The 15,545-nt window shown below is 36.3% G+C and overlaps 2 protein-coding genes across 2 annotated transcripts; both read right to left on the bottom strand.

Moving 5' to 3' along the window:
• Positions 1 to 6,615: 6,615 nt before the first annotated feature.
• Positions 6,616 to 10,378, bottom strand: LOC142985552 (uncharacterized). Its single transcript, XM_076133786.1, has 4 exons — positions 10,237 to 10,378; positions 9,131 to 9,307; positions 7,738 to 8,097; positions 6,616 to 7,268 (listed from the first exon to the last, which is right to left on the bottom strand). Exons 1-4 carry the CDS (start codon positions 10,268 to 10,270, stop codon positions 7,003 to 7,005), a joined length of 837 nt encoding a protein of 278 aa, XP_075989901.1. The 5' UTR covers positions 10,271 to 10,378; the 3' UTR covers positions 6,616 to 7,002.
• Positions 10,379 to 11,746: 1,368 nt separating this feature from the next.
• LOC142985377 (uncharacterized) lies at positions 11,747 to 15,289 on the bottom strand. Its single transcript, XM_076133504.1, has 7 exons — positions 15,141 to 15,289; positions 14,523 to 14,729; positions 13,729 to 13,803; positions 13,512 to 13,559; positions 13,224 to 13,268; positions 12,790 to 12,849; positions 11,747 to 11,886 (listed from the first exon to the last, which is right to left on the bottom strand). Exons 1-7 carry the CDS (start codon positions 15,175 to 15,177, stop codon positions 11,747 to 11,749), a joined length of 612 nt encoding a protein of 203 aa, XP_075989619.1. The 5' UTR covers positions 15,178 to 15,289.
• Between the last annotated feature and the right edge of the window lie 256 nt (positions 15,290 to 15,545).

Raw genomic sequence — 15,545 nt, 5'->3', positions numbered from 1 at the left:
TTTTATTTGTGGGACTGGTTAGACCACATACTTAGGGCCTAGTCTATTTTAGATCTACTACTTACAGTGCCTTGGGTTTAGTACACAGGTCTTTGTAAAAATAGATGCGAGACGAAAATAGTTTTGTTACTTAGAACCAGTTTCATTGCTTATAAATAAGGGTCGGACAAGCCCTGTTTGTTAGTTATTTTGTGATAAATTATACATTACTAACTGACCCACGCAACTTCGCTTGCGTCACATAAGAGAGAATGGGTTGAAAGGTTCCCCGTTTTTGTAACATTTTTTACTGCTGCTCTGCTCCTATTGGTTGTAGCGTGATGATATGTACCCTTTAGCCTTCCTCGATAATAGGGCTATATAACACCGAAAGAATTTTTCCAATCGGACCAGTAGTTTCTGAGATTAGCGCGTTCAAACAAACAAACAAACTCTTCAGCTTTATAATATCAGTAGCATAGATAAAATTTACAAGTGTGAGAGTTAGTTTGACGGCTGGTGGATAATCTAATCATTAGCTCCCTGCTATAATATAGGTTTTAATAAACAGGTGTAACACAACAAACTTTTTCCCTCAAACCATTTCACGCGGACCAAGTCGCGGGAAAGAAGCTAATTTATTTATTTAAAAGCAAATAAAAGCGAAAAGGTATAAAAGATATAAATAGAACTGCAATAGAGGGTCAGTGTCAATGACCTATTGATGTCCCTGCACTGTGAAATTTAAAATTTTATGTATCTTTTACCGGCCCATTTATGGCCGTTTTCAAAATACTATCTATCGTGTTTTAACTTTGTACTAATGAGCTAAGTTTGGAATAAGTTCTATATCTAACCACTATAAACTTTGTAAGTATAAGAAAGTTTAAGTACTAAGTTTTAATGTTATTTCAGTGTTTTTATAAATAACTAGCGGTTTGATCCGACTTCGAACTAACTTTTATAATATTTTCTGTGATTGAGACTAAATTTCATCCGTGGCGCAGTGGTTTAGATCGCCACGCCGCTATCATTGCGTCGGGAGGTCGTGGGTTCGATTCCCACACGGAACAAACATTTGGGCATCTACAAATAATTGTTTCGGGATTGTACTTTTGTCTTTGATTGTTTGTATGCTGTCCCCGCGTCACAGGAGCAATTCTTAGTGTGTCTTTAAAAAATGACAAAAGTCTTTAACTAGCGGTGATCCGCGTAGCTTTGTGCATGAAGGACTTGAAAACTGTTTAAAACTCAAAATTAAAAAACGTCGCGTACAAACTATAAAATCGGCCATTTTGTGAAAAACCTTAACCGTACTGCTACTCATCAATAGATGGCGCTGACGATAGGTTGAAAAAAAAAACAAAGCAAATATTTATTAAACTATTTATTACCTATAATAAATTGAATTAAAATATTTCTTCTACGGTCACTTGGTGCAGATTGTTTCGTATTCATTAGTTTAAGAAAGTCAGGCTTACAGTTACAATCAGTATTGTTTTCGTCACTTTTGGCTGTTGTAATACAATTTAACTTAACACCACTATCATTTTTATTAATTTCTACATCAATTTCTCGTACTTTATTCGTATTATTTTTCAAAACTTTATCTTTAGAGCCATCTACACCTTTCTTAATTAAAGATTCATCAACAAAATCATTATTATCGCTCAATTTCTTACGATTTTCCAAAAGCCCAATTTTTTCCGTTGCTATTTCATCACCTACTTTCATACTGTCATCTGTCTTTCCTAGTGAAGAAGTATTTCGTGTCAAGCCGCCATTTGTAATTTGTGATTGTATTGTATTCCGTAATTGTATTGAAACTTGCGGTTTATTTTGTATTTCAAGGCCTGGTAGTTCCGTATTTGTATTTTCGACTGATAGTTTTGTATTTTGTATTTCTATATCTTTATTTATATCAGCATTTTCCATTGATTTTGAGTCTTCAAGTTCATTGTCAGCTGTCAATTCATTTTCTGCTATACCTTTAGTATCATTTGCAAAAGACTCCGACAAATTTTCATTATTATTAATGTCTATATCATAATCATCGCCATAACGTCTTCCGTCGTTAAATTCAGGTGCATTTTCTAATTCATTTTCTTGAAAATACGATTCTAAATGTAGAGGATTGTAATAATTTCTCAATTTCTCTTCAAACGACATTTTGTCGTCGCCATTGTTTTTTCTTGTGATAACTGGCTGTTCGTCTTTAACAATATTAATGAAATAATCTAACAAGTGGTCTAGTAGATGCTCTCTGACTTCTCTCATGTTTGTAATGTCAGTATTATATTCTTTAATATTTGTCAAAACTTTATCTATCACTTTAATTTCTTTATTAATAGAATTTGTAGTGTCTTTTGTACCTAAATCTGTGTTTAGTACTTCGATAGAACTTTTAAATGGTACATCTTTGATAGTATCTTTGTCATCTAAATCAGAAGTTAAAGGACTTTCTTTAGAAATAGTTCTTTCGTCTTTATTTAAATTTAATTTTGTTGGTACATCTTCAATTGTAGCTCCTTCGCTTGAATTCTTACCATCAGTAATAAGTTTTGTTAATACTTCGTCACTTTTATCATTAGTCTTATTATTAAGACCAATTTCACTAACATTGTCATTATTTTCATTATTATTAATACTGCTAACTTCATTTCCTAAGCTCTTCCTAGTATCATTCATATTAGAACTTTTCTCTATATCATTTCGAACGATCGGTGCAGTTTTTTCATTTATTTTTCCACTATCAACTTCGTTTCCAAAGTTCTTTTTGGTGTTATTCATATTAGCACCTTTTTCAATATCATTTAGAACGTACGGTGCACTTTTTTCATTTGTTTTTTTACCGTCAAATTTGTTTTCTAAGCTTTTTCTAGTATTATTCATATTAGTACCTTTCTCTATATCATTTTGAACGTTCGGTGCATTTTTTTCATTTGTTTTTCGACTGTCAAATTCGTTTTCTAAGCTCTTTCTAGTATTATTCATATAAGTACCTTTCTCTATATCATTTAGAGGGATCGGTGCAGTTTTTTCATTTGTTTTTCGACTATCAACTTCATATTCAAAGTTCTTTTTAATATTATTTGTATTAGGACCTTTTTCTACATCATTTTGAAGGTTCGGTGCACTTTTTTCATTTGTTTTTTGACTGTCAAATTCGTTTCCTAAGCTTTTTCTAGTATTATTCATATGAATACTATTTTCAATATCATTTTGAATATCATTAGGTGCTTTTTCTTCAATTGTTTTATCTGTATCGTTGCTAGGAGAGCTAAGTTCTGTGATATATCTCTGTAGTTCTGTTCTTGAGTCGACATCGTTCCTAATGACGTGTTTGCAAATTTCTAGCAGGTTTATAGAGTTACATGTTAGATATGATACGTGGATGAGTACGAGGAGTGTGACTGAAACAAAATATATTTTTAGGTATAGCGTCATTAATGTCCCACTGCTGGGCAAGGGTTTGACTGCCTCCGTGGCGCAGTGGTTTAGGTCACCACGCCAACACTACTGCGTCGGGAGGTCGTGGGTTGGATTCCCACATGGAGCAATTATTTGTGCGATCCACGAATAATTGTTTCGGGTCTGGTTGTGCTTTGTGTCCGTTGTTTGTATGTTTGTAAAAGTCCCCGCGACACAATAGCAATTCTTAGTGCGGGAGTTGTCTTTAAAAAAAAAAGGTCTTATCCCGTAATAATTAACTTCGGGTCAGGTGTAAGTGTAAGGTACTCTTGCAGGCCATATGACCTGCAAGAAGCTATATGTAATTAGAAATTAGCGTTAATTACGTGTATTAATTTAACAAGCTTTACATACACACATTTTCAAAAATCTACCTGCTACACAATTTTATTGCATTTTGCTAAACTTTGATATATTATGTTTTCATTAAAATATCTGTGCAAAATCTAAAAAAAGTTCTCAAACGAAAGTTTGACGTATAATATCATGAAAATCTCTCCCGTTATTAAAAATATTAAATATTATGTTAATGCTATAATTATTTGAACACTCACCCGATTTCATATTAGGTAAGATAGCCAGCTGAGTCGCACTCAGCACTGCAAATGTACACAAATACTCGTAATAATTGCCGGGAAACAATTATGCAAATTTGCATGCATTAGTCAATACCACATAGATAAATAGAATGCAGACACGATATTTATATGACTTACATATAAATATACTAGCTGACCCGACAAACGTTGTTTTGCCATAAAAATTAAAAAAAAAGTGTCACTTAAGGGGCTTGAAAAATAGATGTTGGCCGATTCTCAGTCCTACTCAATTTGCTCACAAAATTTCATGAGAATCGGTCAAGCCGTTTCGGAGGAGTATTGCAACGAAAACTGTCACGCGAGAATCTGGGGGCACGGAAGTGCCCCCGCAAGTCGAGCAAAAAAAAAGCGGCACGGCCGTAACATCCTTTTCTCGAAGCAATTCGGGCTATTTTTGACCCCCCCATAATTTCGTTGTGGATAAAACAAGAAGCCTGGATTTTCAGCAACTAATCAGTCATTGTATAAACACGGTATATTTAAAATTTCAGTCAATTCGAATCAGTAGTTTAAGAATGACAACTTGTTAAAATTTTGAATTTTGTCACTCACTGATTCACTGACTCACTGACTCACCGATCATCAAAAGTCTAAGGTACTTCTAGCAGACTTAGAAGCTTAAAATTTAGAATACAAATAGGGTTTAGTGTCTTAATCATGGGAAAAATTTAATATTTTCTAATTTCGGTCCAGTTTTCTAAATACACCAACTGCAACAATAACTTTGTAATCCCATATAAATGTATAAGATTACAAGGTTACATTTGCAGTTAATGAATTATTATTACTGTAGAAAATAAAATAAAAATAAATAGGTGTAAATAGGTACCTACTATATGAGGCATAACGGGAGGGGGTATAGGGTGGGTAAGGGTGTTTAGCCCATGAAACTGAACAACATTCCCATAGGAAAATATGTTGAATTATGAAAAAAAAAACGTCTTTCCATACAAATTGGACTTATGTTCGCTCTACAAAAAGAAGTGAGATGCCATCAAAAACATTCTGTAAAAAAACTCAAGTCTCGCTGTAAAAAGTTGTGAGATCTATATAATACCAAGTCGATTAATCTATTTAGTCTCTACTTAAAAGACCTTCTGTCTTAAGTTATTACGTATGTTATTATCATGCCAATTTAAAAAAAAATACCTTTAAAACAAATAGATCGACTTGGTCATCGCAAGAAAACACAAATTCGCCATTAACATTTCAGGAGCATTAACTTCTCGTCGTGCTGTGTAGTGTGATACATACTAATAATCAAATCATGCGATGGCCAGGTCGGTCTATTTGTTTTAAAGGTATTTTTTTTTTAAATTGGCATGATAATAACATACGTAATAACTTAAGACAGAAGGTCCTTTAAGTAGAGACTAAATAGATTAATCGACTTGGTATTATATAGATCTCACAACTTTTTACAGCGAGACTTGAGTTTTTTTACAGAATGTTTTTGATGGCATTTTATATATTAGATTGACTTGATTTTGCCGACAACTTCGTCCGCGTGGTTTGTGACTTAGGGCAGAATTTCCATACAAACTTTCATCCCCTATTTTATCTCCTTGGGGGTAGAATTGATCAAAATCCCTTCTTAGCCGATGCCTACGTCATAACATCTGCATGCATGCGACATTTCAGCCCGATCCGATTAGGTGAAAAGATCAGGGAAACACGAAAAGAGCCTTTAAAAAAAAGAATGTCCTGTCTACAGAATTATTTCTTTGTACAAAATATTAATTAAAGCACAACTAATATGATTATGAACGCGAACAATGTTCGTTAATGATATAATTAGTTGATTGCAATGTATAACGAGACGCCATGACAGATTGATATTTGTTCAAGTTAGCGTTATGTCAGACAGGCAGGGAGTCTACTGCCTTAACACAACATTTAATGCTTATTTATGTTTAAACTGTTATTTTTTATAACAAATGCAAGACAATAATGTTTATGCTATCCAACGTGGCAATGCTGCCAGCATTCTGGGTGCGTTACCGGTTGACGATTATTAAGGAGAAATACTACGACGCGTGAAGCACTCCCTTTCGTATTTCAATATTGTAAATATTTATTTATTATAATTTAATTTCGTTTTTATTAGAGTAATGAGTTGAATTGCTATAATATAATAACATAAACAATAAGAGTAAAACTTACAACGAAAACGATACGTCTCACAAAATTTTGATAGATATTTACAATTATTTCTGCAGCGGAAAAACAGCCTTTACCTACTCTTTCCCCCACAACTCGCCAACTGTAGTGTCCTACACTCAGATTCTTATGCCTTTAATCCCACCACTACGCAATTTTTTATGTCAATTTCCTATTGGACGTTGGAATTCCATGGATTAACAAGCAGACAGTCGAAAAACATCAGCCAAATCTCTTAACAGGATATGTTTGAGACTGAAAACATGATATTAAGACCTTACACTTAATGTCGGACTGTGGATAAGGATAAATCAAAGAAGTTTACACATTTTGCTTTTAACGGTACATTTAATTCAAGGTAACACAGAACTTAAAAAAAAACATTTTTATGTCTGTGCCTACTCCCGACAGAATCGAATACGAATTCAATTGAATAGAGAATCGAGTTTACGTCAAATTGTATTTTAGAATTGCAAGCTTGCGCATAATTGAATTTGATTTAAAGTGACTGTTGCCTGTAGCTCGATTCTCTACCACAATCGACTATCGACAACCGGCTAGCTATCGAGAAAATTTATATGAAAATCAGCGCCTCTAACGGGCGTCGTAGGAATTACTTTAGTAGTAGAAATTAAATGTCAAATTTTCGATACTCGACAGTACTGACCGTGGAGAATAGAGAATCGTGCTACTGTTTGATACGGCTACTTTATATTGGAAATACACAGAACTATTCAATAAAATCTAGATAATCATGAATGCCAAGACTCTATTAAGTTATTGTACTTTTATTCTACTGCGGATTCTTCAAGACATCTTTAATCAAACCAGTCAAATGTCCCGACTTCGGTTTCAAATCGTAAACATCAGATTTATAACCAACATTTGCTTTGGTTTTAGGCGCTTTCGCGCTGAAAATATTTGGTAGTTCCTCTAAAACCTCTCCGTCAGAAGATTGTGAGCGAGTTTTTAAAACGTTGTTCTCATTTCCACTTGCCCCTTCTTTTTCACTACTGGTAGACCCTCCATTAGAGTTTTCTCCATTCGATTTCGATTTGCCTGAAAGACAAGATAGTTATTTAATAAATACTTGCGGATTGGACGACTTTGTCAACTATTTGGTTTAGTTGTTTTAAAGTTATGTTTGTCGGCAAAAGGTTTGTATGGGATCGATGGATCAAATTCCGACGGGAACGGAATCGACGGGTTTAAATTTTACTATACCCGTACGAAGTTGGGCCAGTCTGCAAGTCTTCTTCTTATCGTATGGTTAGTGGTCAACCTAGTGTTAAAGTTGTTCAAGCTGTCCGAAGGCCTTTGACGTGGCTTAACGACTGTTATCTTGATTGACAACAACGTGGACCGACTTTTTACGCCCAGTTCAAATACCACTACGCGGTCACCCATCTATGGAATAACCTCGCAAAAGGTCGCTTAACCCACAGATCGTTTACCGACCGGTGAGCGCAACTGGCTAAGGGCGCCTCAGTCTGCAAGTTAATAATATAATATTAGTTGAATAAATTACCTCCTTCATCCCCGCTCTTCCCAGAACCTTTTTCGCTCGAAGACCCTCCAGTTTGTCCATCCGACTTAGATTTCCCTGAACCGTCACTACCACTAGGTGCACTCTCTTTACCACTTCGGCCAGAACCCGCACTAGAATCACCTCCAGACTTATTGTCAGAATCTCCCCCCTTTTCACCCGAACCGGAATCCTTTTCACCACTTTGAGAGTCTCCGCCACTAGAGTCGTCTCTCCCCGGTTTAGGTTTCGGTTTGCCCCCCACTTCCCCGCTAGTGTGGGAATCTTCTTCGCTGCTGGTGGACCCGCCACTTGAATGCTCGTTTAGAACGCGCGCCGTTTTTTGGAAAATGCATCTTGGATCTAAAAAATGTATTAATTTTTTTTATTTTAACTGCACTTTTGGCGCAGTGGTTTAAGCGGTCACCTCGCTGCAACAACCGTAGCGCCGCGTGTGGTGGGTTCGAATCCCACCCGGGACAAATCTTTGTGTAATGAGCACGAGTATTTGTTCTGAGCCTGGATGTTAATGTATCTATATAAGTATGTATTTAGAAGTATATAAGTATGTACCATAGTACAAGCTCTGCTTAGTTTGGAATCAAATGACCGTGTGTGAGTTGTACAATAATATTTATTTACTTTGGCATCATTTTGGAGTCTCACGCAAGTGATCGAGAGTTCGAAACCAAAGCGACACAGCAATGACTTGCACAAGTTATGTGTGTGAAAAACGTATTTGACATTGTCATTTTAGCAGTGAAAGCCGAGTGGTATAAGTTGGCACCACACGCAAGTGGCTAATGATTTGAACCCGAGGCAACACATCAATGACTTTTTAAAGTTATGTTGAGACCCGTGCCTAGCAATGGGACTGTATTTTGTTTAAAATCGTAACGTTGACTTGCATAAAAAATATTGTTAATATTTATTATTAAGAAAAGTGTGTGATTCCCTAAATAAATAAGTTCCTTGTATTGTGAAGAGAGGGACTGAGCTATTATGCGCCTTTACATACACGCTCTTTCGCGCGTGAAACAACAATTGCGGTTAAAATAGCGTGCGTCTAAAGGGTGTGCAAGGAGAAAAGAAAGAGCTTGCGCCGCTTTCATCTTTCAAGCCCGCGAAGAAATTGCGAGCGAAAAGCGCGCCGTTTTTTATTTATTTATTTATTAACTTCATATACAAAAGTTGTATAATGGCGGACTTAATGCCAATGGCATTCTCTACCAGTCAACCTACGGGTGATGCAGAGATGAGAAGAAGAGTTTTTCTCGTGCATAATCTTGTACGCTCCTAAAACGCGCGATAGAGCGTGTGTGTAAACACAGCAACAGTCTTTGTAAGTTTCACTCCGAAAAGGTTAATTCCAGCAGAAAGTTAGTTATATTCTTACCAGGTCCTTTCTCCAAGTCCTGGTCTTCCTTGATGCGGCCGTAGTCGCGGCACTTGATGTATCGCAGCACCACGTCGGGGTCGTGGTGGACGGCATAGGCGCCCTTCAGCTGAGTCGCGCTGTTCGATATGTATGGCGCTGATACTATGCAAGCCGTGCGGGATACTAGCTGGAGAACTGAAAGAAAAATAAACTCTTTCTTTCTTCTTACTTTTTTCTTACTTTCTTAAAAAAAGACAACTCCCGCACTAAGAATTGCTCTTGTGTCGCGGGGACTTTTTACAAACATACAAACAACGGACACAAAGCACAACCAGACCCGAAGCAATTATTTGTGGATCGCACAAATAATTGCTCCGTGTGGGAATCGAACCCACGACCTCCCGTTGCAGTGGTATCGGCGTGGCGACCTAAACCACTGCGCCACGGAGGCAGTCAAAAAACTGAAAAAACTGACTGTGTAGAAACAAAAAATAAGGGAAGAAAAAACTTCCTTACTTTAAAAAACTGGAGAAAACTGAATACTCTTACTGACTCTTCCGAGACAGGATCAGGTGGAGAGTCACAAGAAATATTAGGTCGGGGAAAAAGTCTTTTCGCATTATAGTATGTATGAACTTGTAATAAAATCTCTTTGGCTTCAACAATCACAAATGAGTACACGGTTCATTAGGTTTCTTCCAGTGAGCTCGTGGGGTACCCAAATATCGAGCTTTTACTGTAGAGAAAAGATTTTAATACAAGTTCATACATACTATAATGCGAAAAGACTTTTTCCCCGACCTAAAATTATTATAAATAGAAAATTGTAACTTTAGTTTAGCCTAATTTTTTAAGAATTTAAATGTGACTGGTAAATAAACATCATTTTATTTTATATCCTTTTTTGGACAATTTAAATGGGTCCCAACTGTTGATCTGTATTTTCTTCCTTACCATTTTTTTCAGTTTTAATTTAAAGTTATTTTTCTTTAAGAATATACAAAAAAAAATAAGAATATTTGAATAGCTCCTCTACCGTGCGCCTTAGGAACTATAATAACAATACGTTTTAAATGTCAAATTCTCGATACTCGATACTCTCTACAGTATCGAGCTATACGTACCTTCGTCTCTATTCTCGCAGACGTACATCCTCATATGACAGACCGATATGAAAGTCTTATACACATTGTGCTGACATCTAGCGCACACTGACCGACTGCTCACTTCACACTGGGTGGGACATTTTATATCTTGACCCTGTTGCTTGGCTGCGAATAAATACAGATTTAGAAATAAAGGAATTATTAAATTTTTGAGATAATATAGCCACCTTTACACACACACTCTATCGCGCATGAAACAACAATCGCGCGTGTAAGGGGAAAGGAAAGAGCACGCGCCGCGCTCATCTGCCAAGCCCGCAAAAAAAATATTGAAAACCGATTCCTTTTTTCTACTTTGCTTAATAATACATTGAAATCTTCAAGCTTCGACTAGAAGTATATAATATACATAAATTAAATTGGCTCTCGAAGGACGCAAGTATTTATTTATTATTTTCTAAGTTTCAAAAGAAATAAACATACTTACTCGTTGTCTTTTCTGTAAAAAAAAAAAACATTCAATTTAACTATTATCTTTTAAAGTAAAAAAATATTTTTGGTTGTCTGATTACAATGAAACTGGCGCTAAATCGATATACCTCCTTAGTATAATTTCATGTAACTAGTTATTTTATAACTTTTATATAAACGTACATACTAAACCATATACATTATACCGACTTAGAGCGCGTTCCCACTTTGTCGTAACGATTAATTTATCGTTGGACGACTGTCGTCTCTAGCTATTTCCATTATAACGATTGTTCATCGTCAAAAAATTTTATCGTTTAGTGACTGTCGTATCTAGCCGTCCCCACTGTCACGATAATCTGTCGTCACTGCAAAAAATGTCGTAGACGACAGTAAGTCGTGTCGTTCTGTATGTGAACACCTCCATTTAAACATATAAGCGACACTTTTAGTACGGCCGCTGAATAATTACCGATTTGACAGATAATTCTTTAAATTAATCGATATAACCTTGCACGAGCGTCACATTTGCGGAATGATTTAGAATACCTCTTTAATATAAAACTTTATGTCAAAATATCAGAATTAAGTAATTTTCCAATAAACACTGTTTCAAACTTAAAATAGTTTGTAAATAATATGAAAACATTTATTTTTTGTTCTTTGGCGCGCTTGTATAAAGTTACATGGTGCGGATTCGTGCGTCTAGTTTTCATAGTGATGTGCTTAATTGTATTCGATCCGAATTCATTGGAATAGGAATGATTTATTTTATTTCATCAAGGATACTCCACCTAATGAAGAACTTGTGTCTTTAACTATTATTGGTTTTGTTTTTATTTAATTACACTCTATACTAGAATATTTAAAAACAAACTGATCCAAAATGATATTAGGGTTACTGGTTCAGTCACTTCACTAGTATTGTCAATTTGTCATGTGTCAAATCGGTAATAACTCAGCGGCCCTACTATAAAACTACACGATTATCTGTCGTCACGTCATAGTGGGAACGCGCCCTTAGGATGTATAGCTATATTACGTATGTATGTTGAAGTTACTCACGTTTCAATCTTTGAATAGTCTCCGAAGAGATGAGAGGAAACCAGGTGACATCAGGGATCTTGTAGCCTGCTTCATTTGATTCTTGTTCAGAGCCCAACTGGTCTAATGACTCATCTGCCTCTCCCGTCATGTCTGAAGAACGAAGGCATTAAAATATACTTATAGGAACTGAGGCGCCCATAGCCAGTTGCGCTCACTGGTCGGTAAACGATCTGTGGGTTAAGCAACCTTTGGCGCGGTCATTCCATAGATGGGTGACCGAATAGTGGTATTTGAACTGAGCGTCTCCGTGCTTCGGAGGGCACGTAAAACGTCGGTCCCGGTTGTTGTCGATTAAGATAACAGTCGGTAAGCCACGTCAAAGGCCTTTCGGGCTTGAACAACTTTGACACTAGGTTGACCACTAACCATGCGACAAGAAGAAGGAGCGTACAGGATTACGCGCGGGAAAGCAGCGCGCTCTTCGAGAGCGATTTTCTTCGCACTTGACAGATGAGCGCGGCGCGTGGTCTTTCCTTTCCCCTTACACGTGCGCTCTTTCACGCGCGATTGTTGTTTCATGCGCGATAGAGTGTGTGTGTAAAGGAGGCTATTTTTCTTGATTTTGCTTTAAAAACAGAACTCCTTTACAGGGTCACTTACCATACGCTAGAAAAAGTATTTTATCATAATTAAAACCTAGCTTCGACACGAGACTTAGCCCGTGTAAAAAAAACCGGGTCACAGATAAATAAATATAAACAAACTGGTTGACTCGCGTAACTTCGCTTGCACCACATAAAAGAGAATGAGTCATCATTTTGCCCGTTTTTGCAACATTTTTCGTTGCCACTCCGCTCCTAATGGCTAAGGTTATATAGCCTTCCTCGATAAATGGGCTATCTAACACTGAAATAATTTTTCAAATCGGACCAGTAGTTCTGGAGATTAGCACGTTCAAACAAACAAACTCTTCAGCTTCATAATATTAGTATAGATAAACCGTAGTTAGACTTAAGCAAACCATAGTAGAGTAATAAAACTAAGATAACTTACCTAAGGATAGCTCACTTCTGTTATTTTCGTACACGTCAGATACACTATAGCCTCCTACCGCTGTAAATTAACAATATACATATAACATTACAAGTTCATACATACTATAATGCAAATGCGCCCATTAGTAGTTGCGCTCACCGTTCGGTAAACGATCTGTGGGTTAAGCAAATCTTTGCGCGGTTGTTCCGTAGATGGGTGACCGCATAGTGGTATTTGAACGGGGCGTCTCCGTCCTTCGGAAGGCACGTTAAAAGTCGGTCCCGATTGTTGTCTATGAAGATAACAGTCGTTAAGCCACGTCAAAGGCCTTCGGGCGGCTTGACAAATTTGACACTAGGTTGGCCACTAACCATGCGACGAGAGAGAGAGAGATAATGCTAAAAGACTTTTTCCCCGACCTTAAAATATTGTTATAAGTTAGTTTTACTCACGGTCGTCGTCTGTGCCATCCTCTCTGCGACTCGATTTACGCCTTTCTATAAAACGTTAATATTAATTAACTAGAGGACTGGCCTGACTTCGTCCGGCTATAGTACAATATTTATAATATTAGTATAGATTTATCCCATTGATTCCATCCCATACAAACCTTCTCCCGACAGATACCAATATATTTAAATACCTTATAACCGATTTAGTTTAATTGTTCAAAAGTTATGAGTGTACATAACGCTTTCGATGAGGCCTCAGTCTTGGTCTCGTTAAAATAATATACTTACGTACTTTCGGTTTCTGTGGATTAGAGTCCCTTTTAACACGAGTGTGACCTGTGTAATAAATTCAATATGAATATTTGTTTTTTGTAACGCGTTCTGTCAATTTCAAAATATTGATTTTGACAGATGCACAGTGTAAGTTGAAAACGTAGGGTGGCATGTTATTTTGTTTCGATCCTTATAACTTCTATAATAATATTTTCTTTCCTATTTAACTTACCCACAGTGTTAGTTTTCTTAGCTTTGGGAGTGACGTGGCCACAATATTTCATAGGTACTATTTTTCCTTGATAATCTGAAATATATTACCAAAGATCAGTCTGAAGGATGCCAAAAGGCGCTTGCTTGATGCGCGCGAGATGAAAAGGTAAGAGCCCGCTACAAAGTACCCAGTAACTGAATATCATGGGCTATTTTGTCTGCTAAATGTACCTCAAATATTACTAGTGGAGCAGTGCGGCTTCACTCGCGTATAAGTTTAGAGAGAGTAAAGTTGACTTTGTCCCCTATTTTATTCTATATAAAAAATATACAAAAAAAAAAGAATATGTATAAAAAAAAACCTTCATTATGGAGTGTCTACTTCACATTATAAAAAGCCCCTTGTAAAAAAATTATGTTTTTTAGCTCCAAGGTTTCGATTCTGGAGTAATTATCAGTCAGTCAATCAATCAGTCAGAACAAGTAATCTATACAATTAATTAGCTGCCCCGGCAAACGTTGTTTTGCCATAAAAATTTAAAAGTGTCGCTTAGGGGCGTGAAAAATAGATGTTGGCCGATTCTCAGTCCTACTCAATATGCTCACAAAATTTCATGAGAATCGGTCAAGCCGTTTCGGAGGAGTACGGTAACGAAAACTGTGACGCGAGAATTTTATATATTAGATAATAAAAAGCTAAAGAGTTTGTTTGCTTGTTTGTTTAAACGCGCTATTCTCTCTTATATGACGCAAGCGAAGTTGCGCACATCAGCTAGTATACAACGTATTGATTTAATGAATCAGTTTGTGTACCTTGATGACATTTCATGTACAGCAACTCGCATTTATTCAGGACAATGATGAATATCGGCTTGATAGCTGTTTTCTTGTTCACAACCCGCACGCAGCGAGGGTTCTCAGCGGTCGAACATTTGATGTGCTTGCAGTCCACGATAGATGGCGACACTTGCGTTCTGTTTCGTCCGTCTACCGTCTTGTTGCATGACGCTGCTTGGATCGCTAAAAAAGAAGGCTTCTGTTATTCTTCTTAGGTATATATTGAACGTATAATGTCCTTATATGTATAAGTAGACAGTTACACAGTACAATATTAATTTGTTATATTTAATCTTTGCCGATTAGTGGTTAACTTAGTGTCCTCCCGAAGACCTTTGACATGGCTGACTAAAACAAAAACTGACCCTACGTGCACTCTGGAGCACGGAGAAGCTATACTCATATACCACTACGCGGCTACCCATCTATGTAATATCCGTGGTAAGATTGCTTAGACTACTTAATCGTTATCCGACCGATGAGAGTAGGTAATAGTTAATTATTTTTAATGAAGTGTATTTTTTTGTTATTCTTCACATCCCGCCTTTAAATAACTAGGTAAGTTATTTATAATTCAGTTTTGTTTTGTCTTACCAATAATAAGAATTAAAAACCCAGCACAGACTTTCATTATGTAACTAGAAATGAACGAATATTGAATTATTGCACAAGACTTTGGACATTAAAATATTTTATTACAAAAGTTGGTTTATCTGAAATTAATTATATGATTGATTTTGAAGGTCATCCTGTAATTAAAATACCCCACACACGCTAGAAAGTTACTCAATTAAATAGTGTTGAAGTTACAAAATGCATTCTGCTTTTAGGCGTTTGCTACTTTCCTATAAAAGAGATAATTGCGGACAAGAGGTCAAACCTAAAAACTTTATATTGTTGTACCTGTAATGGTACAATAATATGAAGAAATAAATGGAAAATAAAAAAATAAGTACGTATGTAGATAGTAGTTTTAGTATTTTTTTTATTTAAAGTATA

Source organism: Anticarsia gemmatalis, chromosome 30 (genome assembly GCF_050436995.1).
Source record: "Anticarsia gemmatalis isolate Benzon Research Colony breed Stoneville strain chromosome 30, ilAntGemm2 primary, whole genome shotgun sequence".
NCBI classification, from domain to species: domain Eukaryota; kingdom Metazoa; phylum Arthropoda; class Insecta; order Lepidoptera; family Erebidae; genus Anticarsia; species Anticarsia gemmatalis.
Note: the sequence above shows the minus strand (reverse complement) of the source record. Positions and strands in the feature narration are given on the sequence as shown.